This window comes from Stenella coeruleoalba (genome assembly GCF_951394435.1).
Source record: "Stenella coeruleoalba genome assembly, chromosome: X".
NCBI classification, from domain to species: Eukaryota; Metazoa; Chordata; class Mammalia; order Artiodactyla; family Delphinidae; genus Stenella; species Stenella coeruleoalba.
This window is the reverse complement of record NC_137152.1, coordinates 11,797,509-11,817,955: the sequence shown is the minus strand read 5'-3', so window position 1 is coordinate 11,817,955 and position 20,447 is coordinate 11,797,509. Positions and strand designations below refer to the sequence as shown.

At 44.3% G+C, this 20,447-nt stretch overlaps 1 protein-coding gene across 1 annotated transcript in view; it reads left to right on the top strand.

Moving 5' to 3' along the window:
* Positions 1-720: 720 nt before the first annotated feature.
* Positions 721-20,447, top strand: part of ASB9 (ankyrin repeat and SOCS box containing 9) — a gene marked incomplete at its 3' end in the record, with an annotated part of 32,526 nt that continues 12,799 nt past the window's right edge. Inside the window, exons 1-3 of the mRNA XM_079911112.1 lie at positions 721-829; positions 8,627-8,706; positions 19,136-19,243. Coding sequence (XP_079767238.1) covers positions 736-829; positions 8,627-8,706; positions 19,136-19,243 — 282 coding nt within the window. The 5' untranslated portion in view covers positions 721-735. The remainder of the gene's footprint in view (positions 830-8,626; positions 8,707-19,135; positions 19,244-20,447) is intronic.

The window sequence follows — 20,447 nt, the reverse complement described above, 5'->3', positions numbered from 1 at the left end:
TTTTGTTTTTGCGATAGCAACCCTGAATTATTTTGGAGGAGGGTGAACGGGACATTTAGCACAACCCTGGCAGTCAGAGGAAGAAAATAGAAGTTCTTTCCAAACGTGCATTTTTGTAACATATAGAGACTTTTTCCTATAAGCAACTCCCAGAAAAATTGAAACCACATGTGCAGATGGCCAGGGCGTGCTGTGTAAGTTGCTGTGCAAGCAGTTCAGCAGGGCTGCAAGCAAAACCAGCTCTCTCAGCTCCTGGGTTCTGGGGCTTGTCTCAACAACAAGAAACCCCCAAACAACAACCGGATCCCAGCAGGGGGAACAACGTTGCAGCAGACCAGTGCTTTTCTCCCCGCCCCCGCACACCCCAACCCTGGGCTCTCCCAGAGTTACATACTGTGTTTCCTTCCTGAGGAACCTCAAGGCTTCCTCCCTGATTGGTCTCAGTTTTGGAAAGGACGTGACATCAGCAACTTTGCAGACTTGGGGCTGGGGGGCTGCTGTGGGCTTTGGGCAGCCTCTAGCCAGTTAGGTGGAGAGAGAGCGTGTGTGTACGTGTGTGTGTCTGACCACAGGTAGTATTCAGATTACCCTGCCCTGTTCTGTTCTCTGCCATCTGACCAGGACGGTGCTGCCCAGCCAGTCAAAGCCCTGGAATTTCCCAGGAGCTGGGGGAGCATGGAATTTGGACTTTTCCTGAACAACTGAAGCGGAGCTTGCCCAGCCCAGGAGAGCACCATGGATGGTGAACCACGGGGCAGCAACGGCAGTAAGCCCCCGAGGCTGGGAGACTCTCCGGACGTCAGGCTCCTTTCCAACCCATTGATGGGGGGTGAGTCTAGGGGCTGTGGAGTCAGCCTGCTGGGGAGGTCGGTTAACGTGCTTAGGAGAGAGGAGAGAAAAGGGTGGGGCAATTTCAGTGACTCCATCTGAGACGTGGCCACGGGGCAGTAACTGGACAGATGTCCACAGCTTGCTGGGATCTTTCACACGGTTGTTCAGAAATGTGTACACCTCTTTCCGCAGGGTCCTGTGGACCGTACCAAGTCAATGATCACCATTTACTCTCCAGGAAAAGCTTCAGCTCCAAAGAATTATTCTTTGTGGGTCAAATGTATCATTTACATTACAGTTCTTTCTAAATAGGAACATCTTTATTGCTAAAACATTTATTAAAAGGTCTTAGGTATTTGGCATTGAGGTGGGGCTGGGTTTATAAATGATGTTCGAACGTTGAGCACTGATTGATTCACTTTAAAAGGAGCCTTTTACACTTTGGGGAAGTGTCGTACAGGTATGATTCTCACCTGTCTCGTGGTATCTTTGCTAATGTATAGAGCCTCACGCCTCCGGGAAACTGTCATTTCCTCTGAGCACTTAGCAGGTACCTGCTGACTGAAAGGATTCTGAAAAAATGGGTCTAGGCATTAGAGGAGAGATGATTACATTCAGCGGTCAAAGGGACAAAAAGCAGGGACTCTGCAGTCAGCTAGGACTTACTACTCTCCTACTGTTTAGGTGTTGAAGGGGGAAAAGACAGGAGAAATAAAATACAAAATGCCTTCTCTCGGGTTTCCCTGGTGGCGCAGTGGTCTAGAGTCCGCCTGCCGATGCAGGGCACACGGGTTCGTGCCCCGGTCCGGGAAGATTCCACATGCCGCGGAGCGGCTGGGCCCGTGAGCCATGGCCGCTGAGCCTGTGCGTCCGGAGCCTGTGCTCCGCAACGGGAGAGGCCGCGGCGGTGAGAGGCCCGCGTACCGCCAAAACAAAAACAAAAACAAAATTCCTTCTCTCTGGCTCACTGAGCAGACAAGACTGCTCATTTATTCCTTCGTTTATCCACTTTGGCTCGTAAAATGAGACGAGCCCTCAGCAGCGAGTAGAATTTGGATCTCCAGAGGCAGACCTGGAGTCATCAGAGATATTGAGCATGAACTTGGAGCAGCAGAAGGCAGAGTGGCACCAAATTTAACTTTAAAAAATGGATTTGATAAATACATTTTTAAAGCAGCAAACCAATCAATACGGGGAAGAATCAGTAATGCGGTTGACTTCTCCATGATTATTTTAGTGCTGAGTAGTTTTATGTTTATTTTTATTTTGGCCTGAGAGCGGGGCGCCAGCCGCTTTTCACCATTTCGGGCTTCTAAAGGTCCTAATCCAACCCTGGTTAGGGCCGGGTGGGTGGGCAGCGGCAGCCGGGCATATATTGGGTGGCCATAAAGTTCGTTCGGGCCCCTCCATACGATCTTATGGAAAAACCTAAACGAACGGTTTGGCCAACCCAGTATATAGCGGACAGTCACAACTGGAGTGCAGTGTCTTGGCCAGTCTAGTGAGAACAAGTTGGGAGAGATGGAACCCGAAAATGAAGCTTCAGAAGCTAAGTGGAGGAGCTTAGCCTTCATGAGCCAGGCAGTTGGGAGCCACAGTTGGTTCTGGAGCGGAGACTTGGCCATAATGAAGACTGCAAGTGGTTAATCTGATAGCCACATTCAGGATGGATTATGGCGGAGTTACGAGATACTCTTGCACTAATCCGCTGCTTCTCCAACTCGGATACATCAGCATCACCTGGATGGATTGTTAAAATGCAGCTGGCTGAGCCCCACCCCTTCTGAGGCTAGGCCTGGGCGAGGCCTGGGAATCTGTATAACACGCTCCCGGGTGATGTGGATGGTGCCGGTTGGGGACCACACTTTGAGAACCACTGCATGAAGCTGACATCTGGGTCAAGCCTCAGAAATGACAGAGAAAGGGAAAATATGGCTGATAACTTCAAAGGAAAGAGAAATCAAGCTATGTTGCTTGATTAAATATTGGGGCTAAAGGAGAGAAGGTGGCCAAATGTGCCAAGTTTTCAAATGTCAGATCAGAGGGCTACACAAGAGAGAAGTTGGGAAGGGGAGCTGGCTTGCGGGCAGAGTGAGGGAGGGAGGAGAAGGACTTCTGTTTTGAACGTGAAAGTGCCCAGGGCCCGGCATGATGGGTGGGACACCGGCTGGGGAATGAATACGGGTTGGGAATCACACCTCAGGCTGTTCTGCAGAGGGGCTGGGCTGAAATCCTGGAGAAGGAGACATTGTCTGATGGCTGATTTATGAGAGCCAAGGATGGAGCCCTGGGACAGGCCTCCAGTTGAGGACGTAGGACCAGTAAGTTGGACAGAGAAGCAAGAAGAGACTCAGATGCTGTCATTTCACAGGGACTAAAGGAAGAGAAGTTTTCCAAGAAGCAGGAGTCCCAAGGGTGGGTGCCAGGACCCTACCGCTCTCCCAAGTCCTTCTTCTCTACATCTGACCCGCAAACTCCTGCATCCTTCCTTCCACCCGGCCAAGCCACTGCCCCCATAGAGCCCTCCCAGGCTTCCTGCCCCTCCTTACCCAAGTGGAGGCTCTCTCTCCTTACTGTGTGTCAGTCCCGCCCCTTGGGCAGAACCTCGCTGATAGCTGGATTGCCTTTGTTTATGCTTCAGGAGGCTTGCCCTTGGTGAAGTGTGGAATGTGCAACACAGAGTGTTTCTGGATGGCGCTGACAGGAAACTCAGCTCAGGTGAAGCGTATCCCCTGGCACAGGGCCAGGGCCAGGGGCAAACCAGGGCCCAGGTGTGGTTGCTCTTGGGGAACTTTGCTGCTCCCACCCGCACTTGCAGGCTTTTCTTTGCCTCTCTCTTCGGAGGAAGGGTGGAAAGGGTATGACAGTGGCAACCAACTCTTTATAAACTGTAATTTTTTTTTTTTTTTTGCGGTACGCGGGCCTCTCACTGCTGTGGCCTCTCCCGTTGCGGAGCACAGGCTCCGGACGCGCAGGCTCAGCGGCCATGGCTCACGGGCCCAGCCGCTCCGCGGCATGTGGGATCCTCCCGGACGGGGGCACGAACCCGCGTACCCTGCCTCGGCAGGCGGACTCTCAACCACTGCACCACCAGGGAAGCCCCCAACTCTTTACAGAGATTTAATTCTTGACTCTTCTGCCCCAGGAGCAGGAAAAGAATGTCTTTGTTTTCCTGAAAATACCTTGTCATGGATTGAATTGTGTCCCCCCCCACCACCAAAAGACAGGCTGAAGTCCTAACCCCCAGTACCTCAGGATGCCACCTGATTGGAAATAGAGTCATTGCAGGTGTAATTAGTTAAGATGAGGCCCTAGTGGAGTAGGAGGGTCCCTTAATCCAATGACTGGTCCTTATAAGAAGAGGAGAAGAGGCACACAGGGAGAATGCCATGCGATGACAGACGCAGAGATTGGAAGCATGCATCTGATAAGCAAGAAACAGCAAAGATGGACCCCCACCACCAGCAGAGGTAAGGAAGGATTCGTCCCTAGAGGCTTTGGAAAGAGCCTGGCCCCGATGACACCTCCATTTCAGACTTCTAGCCTTCAGCACTGTGAGACAATGAATTTCTACTGTTTTCAGCCCCCCAGATTGTGGTACCTTGTTATGGCAGCCCTAGGAAACTAATTCACACCTAGTCAGAGAAACTTTGGAAAATACATCGAAGGATAAACTCTCAATCTCCCGTAATCACGCTGAGTTCTTGTTTTTAGCGTCTCTCCTTCAGGTTTTTGCCTGCAGGCTCACACCTGTAGGGAGATTTTCTTCTTCACAAAATTGAGCCCACCCTGTAGGGAGTATTCACATTTAAACAGAAGACAGGCAAGAACAGGCATGGAAAGGAAATCATTTCATTCTCTTAGGGTGGATTTTTAGCAGTGGAGAAAGAATTGCAGTAGACAGGGCCAATGTGCCCAACAGTTGCCTCAATGGACCTTTCTGTTTATCTGTTTGCCGTGAGCCTCTGTTTCTCTTCCTCCTTTTTTGATTTGTCCTGGAATCCAACCAACACTGTAATTGTTCACACAGTACCCAGATCCTCTTTCCAATGTTGGAGAGGATCTCCACTGAACCCACCCCATCACGTCCCAAAGACTGAAAGCAAGTGTTCCAACACTCTGAGAGCAACCCAAGCTCTCTTCTCCCTCCTTGACCTTGCAAAATGTTTCCCAGGAGGAATAGATTGGTGCTACTCCCAGCATCCACTGCAGGCTCCCGGAGCTTCGTGAATAGCTCTTTGCAGAATGTACCAATTAGTGCATTTGAAATCTCTTCTGAAATAATGGACATTTAAAAAGTCATTCCAGAAATTTCAGTAAAAATGAAACGGCACCCTTCCTAATGTGCTGCACGGTTCGATGGAGACTCAGTTTAAAAGAAATGTAAGTTGAATGGCCCCGATTGGAGGACTTGTGGGGTCGTTTCCTTAGGAGAGCTCCCTGCCCCATGTTAACCATGAGCTACACTAACGGATCTGTGGCGCTGCCCATGACCCCCATTTGGTGTCTGTTTCTTGGCAGTTAAACCAATGGATCTTGGTTCAAAAAGTACTGCGGAAGGATCCTTAACATGTACCAAGCGCTTGGATGACGTGTTGTATAGATAGAATGGCCCTTGAGTTTCAAAGACTTCATTGGGGTCAGTGGAAAAGGGCATGTGACCTGGAGTTTTCCCTTCATCCATAGCCTCCTTCTATGAGCAGCGTCCATGTTCTGGCAGGAACAGGTCCCCTTTCCTGCTTATTCTGTTCCCTCCAGTTGTCAGCAGGAAGGCAGGCAAAGCTGCTTTGGGGTTTAATTGCTCATGTGTTGAGCTTGTAGCTCACTGCCTGCTTGTGATGTGGGCTCTGGAAACCCTGGAGAAACATCTCCTGGATATCTCGTCAGTGTTTTCAAGAGCCGAAGAGAGTGTGTGGATTAATTAGTCTTTAGCTAATCACTCAAGTGTTCAGAGACCAGCTGAGGCTCAGGTCTTTGTATAAATTTGAGATGACTTTTGGCTTTAGAAGCACCTAAGCTTTTCTTCTGGCCTGGAGTATTGGCAAGCTATGATATATTCACCAAATCCTAGTCTGAAAGGGCTTTCAATTAGGAAAGGAAGTCTCGTACTGCTGATGGAATATAAAGTGGTACAGCTGCTTTGGAAAATAGTCTGGCCGTTTCTCAAAAGGCTAAACACTGGGTTACCATGTCATACAGCAATTCCACTCCTAGGTGTCTACCCAAGAAAACTGAAGACATACAGCCACTCAAATTTGTACACGCAAATCAGAGCAGCATTATCAATAACAGCCAAGAAGTGGAAACACCACAAATGTCTATGAACTTTTTGGTCTATCGATACAAATATTTGGCCATAAAAAGGAATGAAATACTGATACATACTACAATGTGGTGAACCTTGAAACATTACACTCAGGGAAAGGAGCCGTCACAAAGGACCGCATATCGTATGATTCCATTTGTGTGAAAAGTCCAGAACAGGCAAGTCCAGAGGGATGGAAAGTAGATCAGTGGTTGCCAGGGGTTGGGGGAAGTGGAAATGGGGGGAGTGACAGCTGATGGGCAAGGGGTTTCTTTCTGGGATGATGAAAATGTTCTAAAATTGATTGTGATGATGGATGTACAACTGTGCAATCTACTGAAAACCATTGAGTTGTACACTTGAAAGAGGTGAATTGTGTAGTATGTGAATGATAAATCATTAAAGCTGGTAGATAGATGGGTAGCCGCCCACCACGTGTCCCAGGACAACATCCTATGCTTCTCGAAGACACAGGCCATCTCTGCTTTGTAAATACTATGTCCTAATGCATGAGTGCAAAAACCTCAGGTAGTCTTTTTTTTTTTTCTCTCTTGGAGAAGTACATAATTCTTTATTTACTCCAAATAGAAGGAGTCATGTTTCCATGATGAATGCACGGAAAGCAAAGCCCATTTTGGTCTACACTTGATAAGATAATTGCATCGCTTTTATGAAATCTAAACAGTTAACAACTTAGGGCCCAAATTACCTGCCCGGCTGTCAGCTCGAATTATCTGAGGTAGCTTTCACAAAGGTTGAGTGTGGCAGCGATACTTCTGAGCAGCTGAGCACTTGGCTGGAAAAAATGACTTAATCATCCCACACATGATTTTCAAGACCTTTCCCAGCGTTTGGTTCTTCTCACTCGGGATTTCGTGTGGATGGGCTCGTGCCTTAGCAGCAACAGGGTGGAATCAGTCGTCCTTTTAATGCTAATTTGGAGATCAATCTTCCAGAGCTGCTGTTTGGATTGTAGGCTCCAAGCCCTAGAAGCAGCAGTATTTTTCCTGAAAGCACTAGGGCCCTCAGAGAATACTGTGAGGACACTAATTTTCTATTGAGCGTCAGGTTTTGGAGGTTAGAAGAAGCCATGTCACTGAAGGTACGTCGAGCATGTTGGTGAGCCCGGAAGGGAAGCCTTGGAAGGGCAGCGTGTAGACAGGCTCATTCAGCTTGTTCTTCTCTATTAAATGCCTCATGAATCCATCTGGAAGGATGGTAATTTGCTCACTGGGACAGGTTTTCTGGGACACTGATAGCTCCAGGTGGCAGGCCCACGTCGGCCAACACGTGTTAAGTCCAAAGCATTCTAGCGTCCTCCTTGATGGGCTGGTGTTGGCCAGGCTTTGGAAACTTACCCTGGTTCTCCAGGTCTTCTGGGCTTTTCGGAGATACCAGTTCGTCTACGAGGCATGACTGGTATCGGACCATCCTGCCTCGTTTGTGTGTAGTGTGTTTACTTGAGCAGAAGCAGAGCTGGAGCTGCAGCTCAGACCAGCCTCCTCACGTTCTGACTTCCTGCCTTTGTTTGTTCTAGAAACCAGATGCAGCTGGAGATGAGAAAAATTCAGGTCTGCGCCGCAGTCAGTTGACATCCAGTCAGTTAGAAAGAGAGGAAAGCATTTAACGTGTTGGGATGGGTTTTACAAGCTTCCTTCCTAAGAAAGTGTATTCTTTCCAAATGGTTGGAGAAGACATTTGCTATTTTTTAAATAGCAGTGACTGGGGGGGGTCTAATCAAGACTCTCTGGTTAATGTTAGGGCAGGATAATAATAGTAGCTAATAGGGGTTGAGCCATAGGTAAGAATATTGCTGTCCTGACTTTACAGGGAAGGAAACTGAAGCTCGGGGTCTGCCCAGGGACCCACAGCTCAGAAGCAGTCAAGCGGTTCTGAATTCACAGCTTTCTCTTAATCACATTGGCGCATTGCCTTTGGGGGTAAATCACGTCCCTGTTACAAGGTCAGACTGAGCCCTGATTTGTGCTTGATATGGGGACGGGAGGTAATCCATAAATATGGTTTTGTTTAGATTTGATTCCAAACCTAATGGCGTATGTAATGACATGATTACTACTATTAGTATATGGCCAGAGTTTGTATTTCGCACAGGAAACTAGACTGGCAACCACCACTTAACGCACTAATGCTGGTAATTAGCGAAGCTCTCATTTAACTAAATGGACCATTTGCCTTTGAAACCAGCGTCTAAATGGAAGTACAGTAATCTGTCATCCCAGTCCACCACTTTGTCCTCAGTTTGGACACTGGCTGTAGTTATTTCTTTAGCTAGCTAGACATTTCAAATAAACGGTGTTCAAAAAACATCTATAGTGGGGAGAAATTCTGAAGTCCTGGTGGAGTTTTGGTTGATTGACTCCAATGTCTCCCTCCAGTAAGACCGGTTAGACTCTACTGATGGGCAAGGATGAGCCTCTGGGTCTAAAGTGCATTAGCGGGATGTCACCTGCTCCTCCCTTTTCCATACAGATACTGTGTCTGATTGGTCTCCTGTACATGAAGCAGCCATTCATGGACGTCTGCTGTCTTTGAGGAACCTCATCAGCCAGGTAAGTAAGTTTTTTGGGAAAAAAAGATGAATACTGGGCTTCCCTGGTGGCGCAGTGGTTGAGAGTCCGCCTGCCGATGCAGGGGACACGGGTTCGTGCCCTGGTCTGGGACGATCCCACATGCCGCGGAGCGGCTGGGCCCGTGAGCCATGGCCGCTGAGCCTGCGCGTCCGGAGCCTGTGCTCCGCAACGGGAGAGGCCACAATGGTGAGAGGCCCGTGTACCGCAAAAAAAAAAAAAAAAAAAAAAAAAAGGTGAATACTAAGCACATTCTACTGCTCACCACATTGAGGAAAAGACATCACAGTCAGATATTAAGATATAAATTTCCTCTTTAGCAGAAGGAGATGAATCCTGTCCTTTATTTGCAGGCTGGCATAATAGTAGAGTATGGTACAATTCTACGCACAGAATAGATTCTATACTAAATATCTATTGAATGAATAGCGGGCAAATTAGTGCATTCAAGTTGCTGTCACTTTATTCAATAGACTATGTTCTTGAAAATTATCATGTAAAAAGTGGTTTTCAGCTGGGGCAGTTTTGCCCCAAAGGGGACATTTGACAATGTCTGGAGACATTTTCGGTTGTCACGACTGGAAGCAGGAGCAGGGATGAGGTGGGGTGGTGGTGATATTGGCATCTAGTAGCTAGAGACTAAGGAAGTAATTAAGCATCTGACACTGCACAGGACGGCTCTCCACATTAAAAAATTATCCAGCCCTGAACGTCAGTAGTGCTGAAAGAGGTTGAAAACCTCTCATGTAAAATAAATGCTTGAAAATGTCTTTTAAAATATGACATCGGGCTTCCCTGGTGGCGCAGTGGTTGGGAGTCCGCCTGCCGATGCAGGGGACGCGGGTTCGTGCCCCGGCCCGGGAGGATCCCACGTGCCGCGGAGCGGCTGTGCCCGTGAGCCACGGCCGCTGAGCCTGCGCGTCCGGAGCCTGTGCTCCGCAACAGGAGAGGCCACAGCAGTGAGAGGCCCGCGTACCGCAAAAAAAAAAAAAAAAAAAAAAAAAAAAAAAACAAAAAAAACCCGACATCGTATAATTTCAAAGACTTGTTCAGTTCTGTTGAATCTCCAGTAGAAATGGCTCTGCCCAGTTTCATATTAGTGTCTCTGCTCCTTGGGTGTCATTTCAAGTACACATTAATTTGAGTTTTGATATTTTGAAATTATTGGGAATTTAAGCAAAGGCGCTTTCAAGAAAGCGGTTTCAATCGCCATTCAAAATTCCAGTGAAGTTTTTATTCATAGTGTTTTGTTCTCTGAAGAGACAATATGGACCTTTTAGGTTAGACGCTCTTGGCCCGTTCACGGACCCCTTCGATAGTCTGGCAAAGCCTATGGACCCCTTCTCAGACTAATGTTTTAAAAGCATAAAACACAATATAGAGGAACTCTATAAACAAATGTGTGACGTTGTAATATATGAACTTCTTTATTAATGCATTCAATAAGAAGATTTAGTGGTGATTCTAATTACTACCGTAATTTCTAAGTAGGATGAATGTATATTTTGAGATAGTTTAGATATCTGCAATATTCATACTGCAATTAAAAATATCTGAGATTCCTCTCTGTGATAGTCCTATATACTGCTGTTACTACTGTGGTCTGTGATCTAAATTCACAATCAAAAGACATGATAAATTTCAGGTGGTAGTTCGTGGAAATGTGCTTTGAAAAAATTCCAATTTCACGGACCTATATAGACTAAGAAATCCTCCCATGAGAAAACAGTTTCTAAAGACGATTTTCAGACTACTCTAAGCCACTATCTTAAGCTGTTTTTGGTAACAGCAGCCTCTTATAAATAGAAATACAGATAGTAACACGTAACTCTAGCTAAATGAAGCTAAGCTGCTTCTCAGATAAAATGAAGCATTTACCTTTTTTTGATAGGGTGAAAAATGATCATTGCAGCTTTTATATATGACTTATTAAATTGGACTGATATTCATTTATGTTTAGTATTTACGTGTTTACTGAATATCAGCTGGAATCACGTCTTTATCTAAGCTCTTTTGCATTATTTAAGCAAGTTATTTTCATGGAACCTCAATTTCTGCCTTTATAAAATGAGTGTTCCAATACCTACCTGTATTAGTCAGATCTTGCTGTGTAACAAAACACCCCAAACTCAGTGGCATAATACAATTAACATTTATTTCTTGCTAATGAGACTTTGGATCAGCTGATCTGGACTGAGCTTGGCTCCAAGCTGTGGGTTGGGTACAGCTCTGCTGCACACGCCTCCCATCCTCATTTCACCAGTAGCTACCTGAGGAATTTTCTCCTCGTGGCAAAAGGCTGAAGCACAGCAGGGCAAGCTCCACCATGAAAGAATACCTCCAGTCTGCTTATGTCACATCTGCTAACACCCCATTGGTCAGAGCAAGTCAGATGACCAGGTCCAAATTCAAGGATCAAGGAAGTATTGATACGTTTTGTCAACTATGAGGTCATGGCAAGGGTGTGACTGTATCACACTGCTACAGGAGAGTGAAGAATTGAGACCAAAAATTCAATCTATTATGTTACCTTGTATGAGTTTGAGAGAATTAACTAAGGTGACATTGTGTAAATTACCTGCTCCAGTTAATCCTCATAAATGAGGAGTATCTATTTTCTTATTACAATCTACATAGCGCTTCAGGTGATCAAAGCATACTGGAAAACGCTCCTGCTAAACTAAACAAACATATTTTAGTAAGGCGAGTAAGACCAAACATTCAAACGGCTATAACAAAGAGAAAAGAAAATTACAAAAAATAATTCTCACTTGGTCCAAGAAGGGAGAAACTGAAACTGTAGCTAATTATTCTTCACCGAGACTTCACATTAAAATAATGTGAGATTTAAAAAAAAATAACAATGCCTGGGCTTCACTGTAGATATTCTGATTTAGCCTAGGGCAGGCTTCATGCATTGGTATTTTTTAAGCTCCTGTAGGACCAGTACATTCAGGGATTTTTTTAAAAATAAATTTATTTATTTCACTTATTTCTAGCTGCATTGGGTCTTCATTGCTGTGCACAGGCTTTCTCTAGTTGCGGCGAGCGGGGGCTACTCTTCGTTGCGGTGCGTGGGCTTCTCCTTGCGGTGGCTTCTCTTGTTGCGGAGCACGGGCTCCAGGCACGCAGGCTCAGTAGTTGTGGCGCACGGGCTTAGTTGCTCTGCGGCATGTGGGATCTTCCCAGACCAGGGCTTGAACCCGTGTCCCCTGCAATGGCAGACAGATTCTTAACCACTGCGCCACCAGGGAAGCCCAGGAATTTTTTTAAAAAGGCCATTGAGAATCTGCCTGCCGATGCAGGGGACACGGGTTCGAGCCCTGGTCCAGGAAGATCCCACATGCCGCGGAGCAACTAGACCCGTGAGCCACAACTACTGAGCCTGCGCGTCTGGAGCCTGTGCTCCGCAACAAGAGAGGCCGCGATAGTGACGGGCCCGCACACCGCGATGAAGAGTGGCCCCTGCTTGCCACAACTAGAGAAAGCCCTGGCACAGAAATGAAGACCGAACACAGCAAAAATAAATTAATTAATTAATAAACTCCTACCCCCAACATCTTAAAAAAAAAAAGAGTATGTGGAAAGGAACAAAAAGACTGATAGGTTGGATTTGATTAAAGTTAAGGGCTTGTTCATCAAAGGTAGTATTTTTGAAAGCAATGAGTCAAGCCACACATGAGAAAATATTTGTGCTATATATATATCTCACAAAGAACTCATATTCTTAGCCTAAAATCAATACAAAAAAGATTGGCAACCTAACAGAAAAATCAGCAAAAGACTTGGACTGGTATTTCATAAAAGAGGATATTCAGATGTTCAGTAAATATATCAACCTGTGCTAATAGTAATTGGAGTAATTTAAATTATGAATAAGAAATTATATTACCAGTTCCTCCCATGAGAAGGATTAAATTTGGAAAGACAGAAAACACCAAGTGTCAGCAAGAGTGTGGAGCAACTGGAACTATCATACATTGCTGGTGGGAGTATAAATTTGTATAAACCACTTTGGGAAATTGTTAAGGAATATCTACTAAAGCTAAAAATATCTCTATGCTACAACCCCGCAGTTTCATTTCTAGGTTTATATGCAACAGATATGTATACACGTGTTCATCAAAAGACACGTACAGGTATATTCATAGCAGCCTTATTCATAACAGCAAAAAAAAAACACCTTGAAAACAGCCTAAGTGTCCATCAAAAGTAAGATGGGTACATATATTTTGGTATATTACTCAGTGGAACCCTATACAGCAATGAAAATGGATGAATTTGAAAAAACAGGTAAGTGAAAGTAGCTGAGCAAACACAAAAATACATACTTCATGGTTCAATTAATATAACGTTCAAAACCAAGGAAAACGATTCTATGATGTTAGTATTCTATATGCCTTTGCCGATGAGAGGTGGGTAGTAATTCGGGTAGGACATACATAGGTTTCTGGTAATTTTTTTCCTTTCTCCCTTTACCTGTACAGTGATTACGCAGATAGATTTTCTTTGTGATAATTCACTGAGGTTTACATTAAGGATCTATGAACCTTTCTTTATATCTGTTGCACTTCAATAGTAATTTATTTTTTAAAAAGCAATGACAATTTGTTAGGCCAGCGGGAAGCAATTAAGGCAGCCTTTGGGCATCTTGTGCCCTTAATTTGGTGCCCATTAGGATCCCCTTGGGCTGGGATCGGGTAGGGGTTCCTAAAAATGCTGACGCCTGAATTCAACTACCTTTTTTTTTTTTTTTAATGAATCTCAAAGACATTCTTCATTCTAAGCGAAGCAAGGCATACTCATATTTTATACACTATATGATTCCATTTGTATGTCATTCTGGGAGGGACAAAAATATAAGAACTTACTAAAATCAAGACCAGGTGATAATGAAGATAAGATAGATGAATGAAACAGAATAGAGAGGCCAGAAAAAAAGACCACATATGGCCAAGGTCACAAATATTTTCTTCTAAAAGTTTTCTAATTTTACATTTATGTCTATAATCCATTTTGTTCAATTTTGTACAAGGTGTGAGGTGTTGGTCAAGATTCATGTTTTTGTTGTATATTGATGTCCCTTTGTCCTGGCACCATTGCTAAACACTCTAACCTTTTTCTATTTAATTGCCTTTGCATCTCTGTCGACTACCTTTGATGGTACTGCAGTTGCTCTGAGATGCAGCCTGGGTATCTGGCCTTTTTTTTTTTAAAGCTCCTCTGGAGATTTGAATGCACAACCCTATAAACCTTCCCAGTAGAGTCCCACTGCATGCAGCGGGTAAGGACTGGCTTTTCTGTTTCTTGAATAAAACGTTTTATGCTGCTCCCTGCAATCTTTAAAGAGCTAAGCCGCTCTCAGGGTGTAGATACTAGGAACGATCCTGAGCATCTGAAACATCGGACCTTTAGGATGTGGCAGCACGTTGAAGGCTAAGTAATAAAGAATGAAAAGAAATCTCAGATAATAACTGCCTAGAAGTTACCGAGCGCTAAGCATTTTGCATACCTCATTTTTTAGTCTTCATAACAATCTGTAGGGTAGGTGAAATTGTCCCCATTTTACAGATGGAAATTGAAGCTTCAAGAGGGAAGTAGCTGGCGCAAGGTCACACTGCTTGTTAGGTGACGGTACCAGCATTTGAACTCGGGAATCACTCTGCTATCCTCTCTCTGAGGTCTCAGTCCTAGGTATGAAACGAAGATAGTGGCACCACTCAGAGAATCGGGTCTGGCAAGACAAGGAGCTCCTTTCAGGGGAGCTTGGTTGGCAAAGGCTGAATTTATGTGGTGAGCTGGGTCTCTGGGTGGTTATGTCTTAGCAGGGAATTAGCAACATGTACTGGGGATGGAGAGTCAGACTTTTTATTTTTAAAAATAAATAAATTTATTTATGGCTGCATTGGGTCTTTGTTGCAGTGCATGGGCTTCTCATCGTGGTGGCTTCTCTTGTTGCAGAACGTGGGCTCTAGGTGCGCGGGCTTCAGTAGTTGTGGCACACGGGATTAGTTGCTCCGCAGCATGTGGGATCTTCCCAGACCAGGGCTCGAACCCGTGTCCCCTGCATTGGCAGGCGGATTCTTAACCACTGCGCCACCAGGGAAGTCCCGAGATTTACATTTGAAAGCCATGTATAATATATGAGAGAAAAAGAAAAGGATTTGAGGGCAAATCCTGGAGGAAATGCCTGCATTAGGAGATTAAGGATGAAAAGGACAGAGTTAGTGAAAGAGACAGAAAAAAAGGCAGTCAGAGGTCGGAGATAATTCCAGGTAGAACTCTGTTTTAGAAGCCAGGGCAGAGGTTTCACGAGGTCAGGATGAACATGTGGCAAATTTAGAGGTGGAAGGAGGTGGGGGACAGAGCAGTGCAAACTGGTTTCCGGAAGTCACAGATGGTCTTTAAAAGCAGTATCAGCAGGATTGTGTTGGTAGAAAATGAGAGAAGGGGTAAAAGTAGAGACGATGGGGATAGACTATTTTCAAAAAAAAAAAAAAAAAAAAAAGGAGGGGGCAGCAAAGGGAAGAAGCACATGGATGGATGGTTGGCCGAGGGTCAGGACTGAGGGATGGGGAGACTTTGAAAGCAAAAAGAAAGTGTATCTCGAGAGAGCAGGGGACGCATGTGAGAAGGTGGATGAAGGAATGTCACAGGTGTGGCGGGAGCTGGGGGGGCCCGGGTGCAGTCATGGGCTATTGGACTGCACTCATGTATTTCTTCTTCAAAGAAAGGAGCAATGGGAGAAAAGAAGACTGGAGGGATGCAGAGAGATTTTAGGTGTGGGGAGAAAGGGAATGTAGAAAGTTCTCACATCAGATGGCTTTGACCTTGGTAAAGTAGGAAGGAAGTGATGTGTTCTGATGAACGTGAGTACCATAGGTGTTCATGATTTTCTTTTCTGCTGAGTGTAGAGAAGGAAGTGATAACTGTGGGAAGGACAAAGGATAAAGCCTCAGTTTCTTGTAGTCAGTTGGTTCAGCCCGGGTAGGCATATGATTTGGGGCTGGGACAGAAAGTTGCCAGGTACTAAGCACTTTGTCACCCATGGGTGCCCTGATATTATACAACCCCAAGGACCCATCAGAAAGAGCTTCTGAATATAGGCTGAGACTAGGGGACAGACAAGTGATGATAGAACAATTAAAGATAAGCTATTCATTTTTTTAACTGAGAACCCACTGTAGATTGGACCCTCTCTGAAGTAACGGGTTAGAATTTGCCTTATAATAGTATATGATTCAGCCTTGTCAATAATTCAAACAAAATGCCACCGTTCATTTAAAGTCGTACTTGTACCTATAAATACAGTCCGCAGTTTGCAAAGGGAAACTTAATTTAAAGGAACTTCGTTGTAATGTGAATGTGTAATGAGTGGTGAACACTTTAGTACTGTGAATAATTCCTCTTTTCCATTTTCATTTACCTGGATTTATGTATAAGCACCTAAATGATGATTTAGAAATAGCAGTGGTGACTGCAGTTAACAGAACACAATAAAGAATTCCTTTAAAGGACAGCCTTCTTTCAGCTCAGGATCTGTTGCACAGCGAAAAATGCAGTTAACATTTTGCTGTGAATTTCTTGTGTCCTCTGGCAGTGTGTGGGGAAGAGATTGGACAAATATAGAACATTGAGAGTGGGGAAAAAAAGGATTTGAGAACAGATCTTTGAGGGGATGCCTGTAATAAAATAATAATGACAATAATAAGACAGCAGATGCCACACTGTGAAGTCCATGGGCAGTGCTTGTGAAGGGAATAAATGCTGTAACTCGAATTCTTCTCGAGTCAGAGGGTCAGGAAGCATTTACTGAATACAGATGGACTTTGAGGTTATGAAGGAAGGGAAGATACAGTCCTATCCCTCCCTGCAAACAGCAGAGCTGGGATGACAAAGTAGTATAAAGGATATTGGAATTTTAATTTTTAAGCAGATGATTTTGAGTCTCCCAGAACCCCTTTGCAGACCCACCTAAAAAGGCTCTGCGTTTGAGATCCTGTAGACTCAGGTGTATGTCCAGGTGTATCTCAAAATGCACGAGCTTGCCAGTCAGAGGGTAGAAGTCCAAAGGACAGCATGACTAGGGGGCTGACTTGTACATGTCCACGGAAGTAGAAGAATGTATGTTAGGAATGATGGTGAGTGAAGTAATTTATTGGAATGATTTTAGGCAAATTTAAACTCTTCTGGGAAGAAAAGGTATAATATATTACCAAGATGTTAATTAAACTATCCGTGCTCTTAATTGACATGGCCTAAGGAAAAGAACTTTTATTGTACCTGATTTCTTCCTGTTAGGGATAGATGATATGGTCCAAGATCGGGGGGCGTCTGTGGAGCCTCTCCTGGAGCTCTTTGATGTTTGGCTTGGGTTGGGCTCGTGATCCATCTCCTGGAGAGCACATTTTCCCAGAGGATGAAGAATCCCAGGGCCTTTCAGACACTTTCTTGCTTCTTCAGCCCTAGCGTGCTAGAGTGAGAAGGTGATTGCTCCTCAGCCTCGGGACTTTCTGCCTCTCAGTCTGTGGAGGTTCGCCTAATGCTTTGGCCTGTGTTAGTCCAGGGCCATTGGAGTGCGCTCATATATACCTGTACGTATATAAGAAATACGTATACGTATTTCTTATATATACCTGTAGGTATATAAGAAATCCCGAACTTAGCGGCTTAATGTAACAGACATGTATTGGTTCCCAGTGTCTATGGGTCAGGAATCTAGACACAGTTTAGCTGGGTCAGGGACACTTATGAATCTGCAGTTATAAGAGTGTGGACCAGAACTTCAGGCATCTTGAGGCTTGACTAAGGATGGACCTCAGTCCAAATTCTCTTACATGGCTGTTGGCAAGATTCAGTTCCTTCTGGGTTTTTTTTTTTTTTAAACACACACTAGAAACTGCCCTTTTTCTTTTATCTTTTTTAAAAAATTTATTTTATTTATTTATTTATTTTTGGCTGTGTTGGGTCTTCGGTGCTGCGCGTGGGCTTTCTCTAGTTGTGGCGAGCGGGGGCTCCTCTTTGCTGTGGTGCGCGGGCTTCTCATTGCAGTGGCTTCTCTCATTGTGGAGCACGGGCTCTAGGCGCGTGGGCTTCTTTAGTTGCGGCACGTGCGCTTCAGTAGTTGCGGCACGCGAGCTCAGTAGTTGTGGCTCACGGGCTCTAGAGCGCAGTCTCAGTAGTTGTGGCACACGAGCTTAGTTGCTCCACGGCATGTGGGATCTTCCTGGACCAGATCGAACCCGTGTCCCCTGCATTGGATTCTCAACCACTGCGCCACCGGGGAAGCCCCCTTCTGGGTTTTTTGACTAAAAGCTTCAATTCCTGGCTGGCTGTTGCCTGGAGACTGCCCTAAGTTCCTTGTCATGGCCCTCATCAAAACAATGAGCCAATAAGTGAGAGGACAGGAGAGAGTGAGAGCAAGTTGAAAGTCAGTCTTGAGTGTGTACACCTAAGAGTCACATGGCTAGGTCATAGGTATGTGTGTCATCAACTCTAATAGATACTGTCAAACTGTTATCCTGAGTGCTTGTATAATTTTACACCCCCGCCAGCAGTATGATGCTTCCTTTTTTTGTTTCTTTTTTTACATCACTGTCAACACCTTAGTGTACTGTCAGATTCTGAGCCAGGTTAACTTTTTTTTTTAAGTTGTTGGGGTTTTATTTTTTTATTTTTATTTTATTTTTTAATTGAGGTATAGTTGATTTACAGCATTGTGTTAATTTCTGCTATACAGCAAAGTGATTCAGTTACACATATATATATACATTCTTTTATATGTTCTTTTCCATTATGGTTTATCACAGGATATTGAATATAGTTCCCTGTGCTCTACAGTAGAACCTTGTTGTTTATCCATCCTATATATAATAGTTTGCATCTATTAGTCCCAAACTCCCAATCCATCCCTTCCTCAGTCCCCTCCCCCTTGGCAGCCACAAGTCTGTAATAGTTCTCTGAGTCTGTTTCTGTTTCGTAGATAAGTCCATTTGTATCCTATTTTATATTCCATATATAAGTGGTATCGTATGGTATTTCTTTCTCTGTCTGACTTACTTTGCTTAGTATGCTAATCTCTGGGTCCATCCATGTTGCTGCAAATGGCATTATTTCATTCTTTTTTATGAGCCAGATTAACTATTTTTGTAAATTTTTAAATTGATGTATAATTGATTTATAATGTTGTGTTTGTTAATTTCTGCTGTACAGCAAAGTGATTCAGTTATATATATATATTAATATATATATATATACATTCTTTTTTTAATCTTCTTTTCCATTATGGTTTATCATAGGTGAGCCAGGTCAACTTTTAAAAGAATTGTCTTGTACTGACTTCATGACTGAAACCCAATCCTACAGAACTGTTGCTTTGCATCCCTTACTCTGCCCATTTCCCCTCCTCCAGGGGTGGCTCGTGAACCTCGTCACGGCAGATCGTGTGTCCCCGCTCCATGAAGCCTGTCTCGGAGGTCATCCCTCCTGTGCAAACATTTTATTAAAGCATGGAGCTCAGGTAAGTGCAGCTCAAATCACACCTTAGACACCATGACTGAAAAATGACGATTTCTATCCCTTCTGAATACTTTCTAGCGTTTTTGATTAGCCTGATTTGAAATATGAAGGTTTTTCTTTTTCAAAAGTATTATGTCTATTAAGCTTATTTACTTTAGTGGTAGATGAAATACTGCATTTTTAGCTAGAAAGTCATGGTCTGACTATCTATCATTTTCTTTGACTGTCACTATTAATAAATAACTGTTAGATTTCTGCCTTCATTTCTGTGGCTGGAAGGTAGTGACGTATTGTAGAAAACACATAACGTTTGTCTCCATAAGACCTGAATAATGGTTCCAGACCATCTCTACCATTTACTAACATTGGAAACTTGGACAGGTTACTTAGCCTGTAAGCTTTAGAGTCTATATATGAGAAAAAAAAACAAACAGGGAAAATACCAAAAAAAATTATGTAGCATATTTTGTGGTATTGTGAGGACTGAGAGGGATAAGGCATGTGATTATTATTTGGAGAATGGGAATCGGGATGACATAATGAGATTCTAGAGAAGGAAGATACGAAATCATTGCATTTGAAAGCAGGGACCAGTAGATCTTCCATTAACTTAAGTACCCTCTTGCTCAGGAGTGATGGGAAAATCTGATCAGGAAATTCTGTATGGGTTTCTCATCTTTTCTCAACCAGTCTGTACTGAGCATTTATTATGTGCCTAACTCTAGATAAAGATTTTCAGGAACTTCTAAACTAAATGAGGAGACGACCAGATAAACAGGTAAATGGCGGCATGTAACACTAACTGCTTCAAAAGATAAACCCTGAAATCTCAGTAGCCTCATATAATAAAAGTTTATTTCTTGTTCAACTCAGAATCCAGTGTGGGTGTTCCCAGTTGGGTGGCTGTTTTCCGAGGGTGATTCAAGGACGCAGGCTCCTTTCATCCTGTTGCCCCACTGTCTTCAACAAGTGGCTCCCACGTGTGCTGCATGCTAGATGGCTAGAAGGGGAAACGACACGGAGGGTTGTGAATGGAAGCTTTTTAAGGGCCAGTCTTGGCAGTGACATATGTCACTTTTGCTCGTATCCCATTGGCCAGAATTCAGGCCATGTCTAACTGCCAGGGAGGAGGGCAAGTGTAGTATGCCTCTGCGCCCAAGAGAGAGGAAATGAGTTTGTTTAACGCATAGTATCTCAGCCACAGC